The sequence below is a fragment of the Oryzias melastigma genome, linkage group LG24 (genome assembly GCF_002922805.2).
Source record: "Oryzias melastigma strain HK-1 linkage group LG24, ASM292280v2, whole genome shotgun sequence".
NCBI lineage: Eukaryota > Metazoa > Chordata > Actinopteri > Beloniformes > Adrianichthyidae > Oryzias > Oryzias melastigma.
Window position 1 is genome coordinate 11,668,931 of NC_050535.1, and position 12,305 is coordinate 11,681,235.

Sequence of the window (12,305 nt, forward strand, 5' to 3'; positions counted from 1 at the left end):
CCTCTGTCTAAATGTGGCTCGCTTCAATCCACACAATACTTTAGGCTGATGGATACATTAACAGGTAAATAAATGTGATAATAGCACCTCAGTATTTAAACAATTTCATTTACCTTGAAACAAAATCCTTGACCATTGGATTTTTTTTCTGATACATTTTCTTTATTTTTAAGTCTTTTGGGGGACTTTATTCCCTCCAAGAACTTCTTGTGCTTTCTGCTTACAACCATAGAAACAACTGGACAATATTTCAGGGTAATTGAAAGGAACCCACAATTCTAGTGATAAATGAGTCCAACTTTTTATAAGTTATACTTCCAAATTGCCCATTTTTGATGGAATAATGAAGTTTGAAAGTTTAAGTCTAAAGTCTTAAAAATATAACCAAAGCACATGGTATCATGGATTCACCCTTTGACACACCCTAAATGGAGCAATTAAACAAGCATAAATTGTCACTGTCTTTGTTGCTAAACTGAAGTGGATGGACCATCAATACCACTGCCGATAAACTGCTGGTCACCCCAGGTGATTTTTCTGGTGATGCCCCAGTGGAGTCACCATTGACTGTATATAAGAACTGGACTGCGTGACCCATCTCTCTTAACGTTTCTAGTAGAAAGTACTCGTTGGCTCCAAGAAGACAAGATCTCATAGACTTCCGTTGAGAGATAAACAGCTTTCTATCAGTCATTATATTTGTCCGAAAGGCCATTCTTACTCTGCAAACCTTTTTTAAACATTTTCTTGCCAATCCTATTTTTTTTCACTACATTTTCGTTGTAGCTCAAGTTATAAACTGACCAATCAGATGCTTTATCAAAAGTATGTGGTGCACGCTGGCCCCCTTGTCCTGTGTTCAAAATGACTGACAGATTTTGGGGAGCTAGCTTACAAGTGGTAGAGGTGCAGACTTCCATCCATCCATCCATCCATCTTCTTGACCGCTTCTTCCCTTTCGGGGTCGCGGGGTACCGGAGCCCATCCCGGCAACTGAAGGGCGAAGGCGGGGTACACCCTGGACAGGTCGCCAGTCTGTCGCAGGGCCTCAATCACACACCAGTCACTCTCACATTCACACCTAGGGGCAATTCAGAGTCACCAATGAACCTATGAAGCATGTTTTTTGGACGGTGGGAGGAAGCCGGAGTCCCCGGTGAAAACCCACGCATGCACGGGGAGAACATGCAAACTCCACACAGAAAGGTCCCAGCCGGGATTCGAACCGGGGCCTTCTCGCTGTGAGGCGAGAGCGCTAACCACTTGCGCCACCGTGCAGCCCTGCAGACTTCCAACAAGCTCACTTCTGATTATACTGACTCAGACTAGTAACTGCTTACTGACGATGTCTGGCGGCATCCATATTGCAAAAATATTGCAACAAAATAAACTTCATTTTTTAATAGATTACGTCACACTCAGTCCAGTTCTCATGTACAGTCAATGAGCCACACTATTTTTTAAACATAAACCAGAATTTAAGGCCTGGAAGTGCAGAAAGCATACAGTCATGTTGGTCATGCTTAGCCAATTGTCTAGGGGAAAGTAAGACTCTCTCAACATTCAATATGCCAAACAAAGTGCTTTGTCAGCTATTATTTTGGGGGAGGATTCAAGAACAAGACAGTTCAGTCTCCAAAACAAGTCAGGAGTTGTCCCACTTATGAAAGATACACAGCAAATGTTTGATGTATTTATTGGCACAGAAACAGCACACTCATAAACACATGATAGAAAATATAACAAAAGCTTTTTTTTTTTTTTTTTTGGTAATATTCACTTGTTTTGCTATGCTTTTGTTTTTGCTCCAAATGCATACGAGAAGAGAATTTAACCTTCACCTGCAGCGGTGGATCAAAGTTGGAGATTTCGACAAGCCAATTAAAAGAAACACACCACAAGAGAACCATTAGGAAGGAGAGAGTTCTACAGCAAATCTATTTGTCTTTGATGTATAATATGCAAGAGACAAAAAACAAAAGCAATCTTGCAGCTCGGAGCAGAAACTAGCCATTACATCCAAACTCAGTTAATAACAGGTTTGATGCAGATGGAAATTATCTCCTGCGTTGGTGTGGGAGAAGCTTGCGCTTCCATTTCACAAAGGCATTGTAAAAGTAGGTTGCCGGGAGCTTTCCTGTCAATTACAGGAGGTTTGCTGCACCAGGCCAACCCCTTTCTCCACTAATCTTCCTCCCATTCTTTCAGAAAGTCTTCTCTGTTCCCCCAACCAACTGATACAGTCTCTGCTTCCTTTCTCTCTGCAGAAGCAGAGTGTCTGACGGCTGATGTGACGAGGACTGTTGAAGTACAGGAATAGGGAATCAAAGATACAGGTGCTCTCACAGCGAGGAGTGACAAACCCTACAGAAAAGTGATTTCAAATCCTGCTTAACTACCAAAAAATGCTCGATTAACTCTCATTTTTTACTTTTTTAAATATTCAGTTAATGCAGCTAAAATTTAGAACAGTTGATAATTAGCAGAGTTCCTGGCTAAAAACTGTTTCTGAAACACTTGTTTAATCTTATTTATGGTGAAACTGATTGTTATGATAAATTATGATTTTACTTATTAAATTTAGATTTTTTTAATTCCTCCTTACCAACGTATGCATTGTGCTTCCTTTAATGTCACTAACATACATTATTTCTTTCAATATAAATAAAAGTACTGTAATTCACAACTACGAAATGAGAAAAAAATGTGTTATAAAATGCTTCTTTTTTATTAGATATTTGGCTTATTTTGATTATTTATTATTTTCTTGTTGTTTTTGCTGTTCGTTTCTTTCTTGTTTTTGTTTTTTGTTTTATTTGTCTGCTTTTGTAGCTTTTTTTCCAACCAGTTGACACATTATCGTTAAGAAACAAAGAGATAGATTTGGTTGTAAAGCTTGATTGATTTGGTTAAATGGGGCAGAGACATAAGTCATAAGTCTTCTTTCTGTCCCCTTTATTTTCACTAAAGGCAAGAGTATCATTAAAGTTTGTGTTGTGTGCTATGAAAATGAAATAAATAAACTAAACTACACTAAAAGGGGATTTTTAAATTGTCTTAAGATCCAGTAGATGGACAAATACAAGCCAATTAAATGTTTTTTTGTGTTTTCCCATCAGATCCTGAATTATTTTTACAAAAAATAAAAGTGAAACGGATCACTCCCTTCTGTGTTTTGACCCTTCTGACTCATTAAAATAGTTTCTATTTGACTCTATGTTTGCATCTTTGTGGCCACTCCTCTTCACTTCTCAGGGGTACTTGGGCTTCACACAGGTTTATACGTCTTCTCTTGGAATCCATCCCTGCCTACAACCTTCAGAGCATTGTGACATTGATACAATGTCAGTGAGTTTGGACTCTCTAGCTTTACTCCAAGAAAGCTTCATTCAGGAAAATGACTGCATAGATAATTGGAATACTGTGTAAAAGACAGATTTGCTCTAAAAAATGCATGAATTGAAGAGAGTATCTAGTTTTGACAAACATTTGAGAGGGTCTTTGTAATCGTCCTGCTAGTTACTTGGTACAGATTAGTGTCTCAGTCTGAAGGCCGATCAGACTCTTGTTTCGCAGGTTTGGAGGGCCGCTACACCTCAGGGAGTCCCGAGGAGACAAAGTGGTGTTGGTCTGTTCCATCCACTTCACCAGGGAGGCGATGTTACAGTCACATTGCCAAGCGTTGTCATGGAGATGCAACTTCTTCAACTCTGAGAAAAACCATGGCAAGAACATGACTTATGATCAGTAGTCTGTTTAATGCTACGTTCACATCGTACTCATAGTTCCAGCCACCGTTTGCAACGAAGAAACCATGTAAACACCCACAAACATGGGCTTCTTCATTCAAAACTCTCGCATTCTTGTGTTGCTTTGACAAATTTTAAGCCCATTTTCAGGCTCTGATCGGTCAAAGTGATTTGACCGATCAGGAACTCAACTTTGATAGTGACGTATGGATGGCGTCTTTTTCAAAACACAGAAGTATCAATTGTTCGAAATTTGATCATTAAGGAGAAATGAATAATTGTGGTTTGTGCCCGACTGGAATAATATGACACCAGGTCTATAATGTGACAGAAAAAATGTCAACATTTCACACCAAGCTTCTTCCAAACCTAAGTACATGCGCCAGTATAAGGTGGTGACAATGCAGTGTGGACACTAAATTCTACAAGCACATTTAAAAATCCATGATCTACGGTGTCTACGGAGCTTCAGACAAACAGATTAAAGGAAAATCAAGCTGAGGCCTGATCTTACCAGGCACGAGGCTAAACGTGTTTCCATCCACAGTCTTCAGGTGGTTTCCACTGAGGCCCACCTCAGAGAGCTTGGGCAAATTGCTGAAGACGTCATGTGGGAGGAGCTCAAGCTCGTTGTTCCTCAGGTAGAGTTCCTGATTCAGAAATTGGTTGATGTGTTACCTCTTATTGATAACAAACCATTTGTAAAGATCAATGACTTAGAAGAAAGAATTTCTTATAGTTCTGGTGTTCGTGTGTTTAAATGATAGTTACCTGTAAGTTGCTCAGACCATCCAAAGCAGACTTGCTGAGAGATGAGAGCAGGTTGTTGTCAAGGACAAGCATTTCTAGGGATTGCAGCGGTCGGAAGACTCCAGCAGGGATGGTTTTCAAGCTGAACAACAAATACAGAGTTACTTCATTAAAATACAGTTTCATTGTTCTTCTGTGCTTTGAATTTTTGCTGTAAAGACCCTCACAGGATGCACACGACCTCAGCGTGCAGCTGAAATAGAGTGGTTTGTTTTGTCTGCAAATCCCTGGGGGCTTGTTACAGACATGCAGCAGCCTCCAGTCGTGTTCCTTTACAGATTCTGAATTATCTTAGAGTTTTGAGTTTTTTAAAAAGTACCCAGATTCAGACATGGAATACTTGTCTATGTTTAGTGCAGTGGCACACATCAGTGATCTTTGAATGCCTCACCAACAGTCACATGCCAAATGTGAGCATTGTCTCTGTGCGAGACACATTTAATTTTTTTCCCTAAGTCTCGCTTCCTGTCTGGTTAATACTAAACACTTGGGATTATCATATCATACACTTGCATTGACATAGATGTAAACATTAAAATGTCTTAAAAATATGCTGATCAAACATGAACTTTAGATAAGTGTAGGTGACCTCTGACCTACTACACCTCAAAGATCATTCATTTTGTTATAAAATTCTACAGATTTGGTCATTAGTTCAAAATAAGAAAATACATTTTTTCAAATGTGTACATTGATTTTTCTTTAACATCACTTCATTGATAAACATGATACAACTTAGTTTCCATGAAATATAGTGATGAAAGTGATCATCTGAAAATGTAACAATTACTGAAATTAATAAAGTGCTGAATATTCATTTGTTTCCTAGCTTGTTGTCATTGTTTATAATTGTGGTGAAAAATCTGCGTCTTTATATAGATAAGGATCATTGTTCATTATTAATATTGTATAACTAACTATAACTAAGGAAATGTGTTATTTCAAACTGGTAGCTCTTCGTATGACTCAGTACCCATGAAGTAGCCCTCAGTTTCAAAAGGTTGGTGACCTCTGATCTAAATTGTCCCTATGTGTGAATGTGAGTGTGTATGGGTGCATGACTGTGGCCCTGCGACAGACTGGTGACCTGTTCAGGGTGAATTCTGCCTTCGCCTTGAAGTGGCCGGGTTAGACTCTGTCAGCCCCATGATCCCAAAAGGGACAAAGAGGTTGAGAAAATGAATGAATGAATGCATGAATGAATGAATACCAAAGTGCGATTATTAGTTTGTCCTCCATGATCAATTTTCAAATGGTTCTACAAATTCTTTCTCACGACTCGTCATATATGGACATATGGTTCAGGCCTCCTCCGTATCAATTTTTGGCGTTTCAGACTCCTCCAACTCGTTGCTTTTTGTTGTACTGGCTGTCGGGGTCCCCAACCCTTGGGATGTGGTACAAGATATGGTAACGGACGTGGAACTGGTACTGGGTTGGGTTACCGGTACCAGGTATGGGTACCAGTCTGCATCCCAAGAGTTAGGGACCCCTGAGTACCGTGAGTAACTGGGACAGGCCTCTGTAGATGAGTTGGGGACACCCAAAAATGTAGAAAAGTGACTCAGAGGGAGCCCGAACCACACATCCATATTTGACGAGATGGAAGTGAGAATGCGTAGTACTTCAGTAAAAAAAAAAAAAAAAGAGGATTCCATCCATGCTTTACCACCAAATCCATCAATTTACAAATGTCTTTTACTAACAACATGAACATTAATTTACTAAATAATAATCATGTAATCTGTAATGTAAATGAACGATAATCAAGATTTAACTGACCACAATCATGGAGAGATCATGACCTTCACATTTTTAAGAGTTTGCAGTAGATTTTGTTGACCAACTGTGTCCTTTGATCACAGGAAGCTGAATAGACTCATCGTTTAATGAGATTTTTCTTTTGTTTGTTTGGTTTTCATTCTTAAAAAATGCTTTTTTCTTACTGTTTGTGTCTCCTGTCCACCATATTGCCTCTTCCTCTTCTGTTGTACAATGAATAACTTTTGGCTGTACGTTTTCAGTAGCAACAATGCTAGAAACAGGGCTAAAAAGGCGCAGGAATGTTAAGTTGAACATGAACTTCAATTAATTTTTATAAAACTACGTTTCAATACTGAACTTTGGTGACCAGAAATATACATCTTGTGGCATAACCAGTAAACAAAAGAGTTTTTTATGACCTGTTGTTGTCCAAGTTGAGAAACAGGAGCTTCGTGAGTCCAGTGAAAGCCTTGGGAGAAAGCCTTTGAATCCGATTTAGGGAAAGGTCCAAAACTTTCAGTGCGATCAAAGGTTTGAAGGCATTAGACGGCACCACTGTCAAGGCGTTGTGAGGGAGATCCAGCTCTGACAGGTTCCTCATCCCGACAAACATCTCCGCTTTGATGAGTCCAATCTCATTCTGCCCCAGCATCAAGAAGCGAAGGTTGAGAAGGTCCTAAAAACACAAAAGCATTACAGTGACTATTGTACCAAAAGCATCCTGTGTGATTTTTACTTTTTACCTTAAAAGCTTTGGGTGGAAGTTTGGTGATCTGGTTTCCAAGGAGATTGAGCAGTGTAAGATGATTCGCACCAGAAAAGGTTTTAGGATGAACAGATTTGATGGCGTTCTTTTCCAGAATCAAGCTCTCAATAGTTGGAACTGATCTTAGAAGATTGGCCTTCAGGTCTGTGATGCCATTCTCACCTTTGAGCAACAGTAAGAAATCACATCAGCTTCAGTTATTGTGCACATAAAACCCAATTAACAAACAGAAGCCCTACAATTAAAAATTACAAATTAGGACTTAAGTAATCCTGAAGGCTGACCCAATTTGAGGATCCAAGCATCAGAGGGTAGATTGGATGGGAGGGCACGGAGTCCCCTCTTATGACAGTTGACCTCTGACTTTTCTGGGTTGGACTTTTTGGAGCATTTGCAGACACTGGGACAGGCCTCTGTAGACTGTAGAACACACAGCAGGACCAGCCCAAACCAGGCCAGTGACTGCATTTTCCCTGCAGTGGGACAAAACCCTTCATTTTATAGATGTTTGACAAATGTAGGATAAAGTGTACGGTTCTGCATTTGCACAAAAATATTAATAAAAATTGAGAACATTTATGTAACAAGATGATGAAAAACATACAGTAAACGCCACTGTTTTTAACCTTTTAACACCAAATCTTTAGCTCCAGTGTTGACCCTCTTTTACTGTAAGAATTTTTGAAAATCTTGAATCTTACAGAAATGCTAACACTATCTTGTCTTTTAAGAAAGAATCAAACTTTGTTTCTTACCTTCAAACACTATTGCCGCTCTCCTTGAGCAACTATTATCGTGTTTTCAGTTTCCTGCCCAAGTTTGTCACTGTGGAAGCTGAGAGTCTGCAGGGAAATGTAGGGGGGAGGCTTCTTTTTTTTTACCTGCAGTACTAAGATGGGTGGATTTTCAAAAATTCAACACTGTCGTGATAAACCTACAGTCCAAACCAGATCTAAAGGCATCCCACCTCTTGAGTTTGCTAAACGTTGTATTTTTGTTTTGTTTGTATCTTAGAGCGAACACAAGCTGTTTTTCTGAAACTGGCTTTTGGTTCTCGTTTCTGACAAAACTGCGTTTTGTCTCTTCCTTGACAGAGAAGTCAGCATCGCTACAGGCAACAGACAGTTGACTGTGTGCTGATGTGGGAGCAGCCTCAGCAGACAGTGAGATCATGGTGTGAAACCTCTTGAGCCTGGAGTTCCTGTAATGTCACATGTCCCAGAGAAATCTGGCATGCATGAATGATGGCATTGATCCATGTTAAACTGCCGGACAGAATATGTGTGTGTGTGTGTGACATAGATAACTCTCCATTTCAATGTCTTCCTTCACATTGTTAAAGTTCAAGATCGAGGCTTTTTTTGACACAATTTCTTTGCAAATATTTTAAAAGAGTGATAAAACAACACTAATCAGGGTTAGCACATTACTACATTAACATTGCATATATTTTTTAATAATAATAATTGCTAAGTTCAATTTCTTTTATATATTTCCTCTGAATCATTGTTAACGATTAATCTATTTATATTCTTATGATCCAACCAGATCGATATGTCAGAGGCAATAATCGAATCGAATCAACCTGTACCATCAAAGTTATTTCAAAATAAAATACATTTATTAAAATGGGAAAAATACCATTTAGTTTGCTGTACATTGGGTTCATTTTATTGAGGTCAGGTTTTTATCCATGAGTCACACTGGTTGAATTATTAGCTAAAGATGTCTTGGATATATTGTAGGTCATTGAATCGGATTGAATTGCATCCTTTAAAATAAACCAATATTGGCAACCACAGATGATGATATGAATTGTTGGTAAAATGAATTATTACACCCCTATTATTAACGTTATTGACAACAGTTATTGTCACCAAGTGGCCAAAAATATGTTCAAAAATAAAGAAATTATCATTTAATAAAAACAACTATCAAGAGACAAAAACATTCTGCAATAATTACATCCAATCAGAACACTTGTGGATTGTGAAAGGGAGGCAAAGAGATCCAACCAGAACACAGTCTTCCATCATGAGGCAGCACAAACAGTAAATATCCAATTTTTTTATGTTTTCGTTTTAAATACGTATTGATAATGAAAGATATGCAACTAATTCCCCCTCAAACTTTGAAGCTTTACCGAAAATTGATACAGTTCCTACAGCTGTTCATTTCAATCATGTGATCTATTAAGGCTTGTTTGAATTCAAATCTTTGAGTTTTGGACTGATCAAGTTTCTTATATTTTCACACTTTGGTTTGTGTGTTTTGACTTTTAGTGGAACAAGATGAAAAAAATATATATAAATAAAAAATAAATAAATAAACAATATTTGTTGTCTGAATATGGAATTTTAGGAGTGTGTGACACTGAAACGGTTTGACAGGTTATTGGAGGAGAGTAAGATTGAACTGACAGAAGTTCCGAAGCTGTCAGATGACTGCAAAGTTACAGACATTTTCTGGAAGCACGGAGAAGACACTGAAGTTTTTAAAGAGAAAAGGTGAACAACAGAAACCCATCTTACCATGCAGCATTTAATAAAAATAATTAAAATGACAGAAGTCATTAGATTTATACAGCAATGATGTTGAAAGTTTTCTGCTTTTCAGCACTTTGGCTGTTACAATTGATTTTAGGTTGTTTTGGTTTCATTTTAGAGTTTTACTACTTTTTTAAACAGTTTTTTAGCTTCATGCTCAATGTTGCCAGACGGGGTTGTGGTTTTCCAACCCAAAGTCATCTAAAAACCACCAGACCCTAAAAAAACCCTCCCAAAAGGTCAATCAGTGAATAATTAGCTGTAATGTGCAGTAATTAATCTTCCGTTATTTATTACTTCATGTTTTGATTAAAATTCCAACTTTGACACATTTGAAAGTTCAGACTCTGCCTTTTGTTACATTGTTGATTGTAAAATAAGATTTACATTTTGTTCACATAGAACTTAAATAAATTACTATACTTTGCATGCAAATTGTCTTTCATGCTTTCAGACTCACCTTGTCCATTGTGTGCGTCTATCTGTGATTTGCTGAAAGCAACTTTAAATTAGCAAGAAACTTTAGATGATTTCGCCAGTCCCCAGCATAAGGGGTTCATGATATATTTTTTTGTTTATATTGTCGTTGTTCCTCTCTATATTTTTTCCTTAAAGTTTGAATGCAAAAAAATATGCAAACTAGGAGTTGCTGTCATATAGCAACTTTTTGGTTGAGTGAGAAGTTGGCAACGGTAGTCACTAAATTGTATTTTCTAAGGTTTCTGCATAAGAAAAGATATTCTCGATGGCTTTTTGATACATTTGTAACACTTGCTGCATTTGAGGATGCTCTAAGTTTTGAGTTTTACAAGGACAAAGAGTTTAACACTATGAAGACAATACAATTTAGAGAAACACTTCTCCATGCTCTCTGGTCTTGGTCCCTGGTCTAAAGGCTATTCTGGAACTAAAGCTGTGTTCACACCAAACGCGAGTTGTGCGTCAGGGGTGTCCAGTTTCAATGTTAGGTCAATGCAGAGACGCGATCAGAGGTTCTGTAGCAGTGTGGTACCGGTATAATTTTGGTGTTGCAGTGTGTCCAGAAGCTAAATATCTGAACTTGGCCAAAGAAGATGCATTGCGTCAACCAATCATGGATTTTGGCCCATGAGGTGTTGATGATGCAATCAGCAATTGGAGTCCAAAACCAATATGGAGGACGATTTATTTATATTCTAAAATGTATATTTTTTTTATTTGCATGAAGACAATAATAAAAATGTTCTCTAATTTGATTCTCTATTCTTATTTTCCCCTCCTTTGAGTAAGATGGGACAGCCAGTAGTCAAACTGGGTCACTAAGAAGCAGAAGTACCACTGAAAGCATTAATCATTCAGACACAGATCCTTCAGTAAATGGTGAACCTCACCGTATTGGGAGAGTCTCTGAATGATCTCACAAACCCAAAGGTGGAGACATGCTTACCAAAACCCTGGTGGAGCTCTTTAAAATAAACAAGATCTCTCAACATCATCCGTGTCTTCCTTGCGTTGATTGAACATAGGATATCCAGATATACCATCAATGATTATGTGTAGTGTTAGGTGAAAAAAAAATGATGGTAGCTCCTCCCACACGCATCAGGAGCATCAAGATTATGCAATCATTTTTGGACAAGTGTCGAGCAGCGAATTTGACTCGCGGATGGGAATTTTACCCATGACTCACATTTAGTGTGAATGTAGCATAAAGGTTTCGAAGACAACTGTTTTCACAAAGACAACCGTGTGAAACAATTTTAGACAAACTAAAACAAAACAGCTTATTCAAAATTATTCTCCCTACAGCTTTGACAACTAGAACCGTTGCTTGAAATAACCAAGAAGTTTGATCATTTCTGTTATAAAGTCAACAGTGAAGTACATAGAAGCCAACTTGCATTTGCAACAAACCCTCAGTGGTCATTTAATGAAATGTAACTGAGGTTTGTTTTCCAAAGAGTTTCAATCCGAACATTTGTCCATAGTTGCAGCAGGCGAAATGAAAAGTAGAAAAACAAACTTTTAATAACCTGTTTGATTTGGTTTAACAGCAGCTGCTGACATGCTAGCTACTGGTTTGAGCGTAGAAAAACTTCATGACAACATTTTACATCTTGTAATTGAATTGTACTACATAATCTAAAGTGAATAATTATTGACAATTATTGACCCTTTTGAGCCACATTAACATTTAAATCCGAGTTTATTCTTTTTAAAAGTCTAAATTGGACACCTCTATTTGTTATAACATTAGGACGTGATATTTCAAACAAATAGAGTATGAAATAACTTTTAAACTTAAGTCAATCCTTTTCTAAACAAAACATTGCTGCTTTTGATTGAATAGTAAAAATAACATTTAAAATTTGATTTTTTTTGTTTATTGGTCAGGCTGATAAAGTAAGCCTCCTCTCTTTGGTTTCGGATGTGAAGCTGCATGCAGAAGTGGGTCAGGAAAGTAATTCCTTATGAGAGGAGACGGCAGAGGAGCTGCCAAACATGTCACTCTCTGTTACAGCACCGAAAACACGGGGAGGAGGGGGCAGAGGCAGGCGTGGAGAAGGGGAGGCAAACAAAGAGACAGAAGGGAAAGGAAAGTGGGTGAAAACAATGGTGGAGAACAGGGGTGGAGATGGAGATTAGGAGGCAGCACAACAGGCCAGAGACGGAGTGGGAGGAGAAGGCGCA

General features: G+C 38.2%; 1 protein-coding gene across 1 annotated transcript; it reads right to left on the reverse strand.

The window, feature by feature from the left end:
• Positions 1-2,763: 2,763 nt before the first annotated feature.
• Positions 2,764-8,604, reverse strand: si:dkey-1j5.4 (leucine-rich repeat-containing protein 15). The gene is made up of 6 exons (XM_036210393.1): positions 7,374-8,604; positions 7,067-7,251; positions 6,743-6,999; positions 4,521-4,641; positions 4,264-4,399; positions 2,764-3,710 (listed from the first exon to the last, which is right to left on the reverse strand). Exons 1-6 carry the CDS (start codon positions 7,555-7,557, stop codon positions 3,520-3,522), a joined length of 1,074 nt encoding a protein of 357 aa, XP_036066286.1. The 5' UTR covers positions 7,558-8,604; the 3' UTR covers positions 2,764-3,519.
• Positions 8,605-12,305: the final 3,701 nt, after the last annotated feature.

Coding starts and splice junctions, on each gene's coding strand:
- si:dkey-1j5.4 (XM_036210393.1), bottom strand. CDS start 7,557: ATGCAGTCACTGGCCTGGTTTGGGCTGGTCCTGCTGTGTGTTCTACAG. Junction 7,000..7,066: donor TTCCACCCAAAGCTTTTAAG/GTAAAAAGTAAA, acceptor TTGTGTTTTTAG/GACCTTCTCAACCTTCGCTT. Junction 3,711..4,263: donor CACGTTTAGCCTCGTGCCTG/GTAAGATCAGGC, acceptor GGTTTTTCTCAG/AGTTGAAGAAGTTGCATCTC.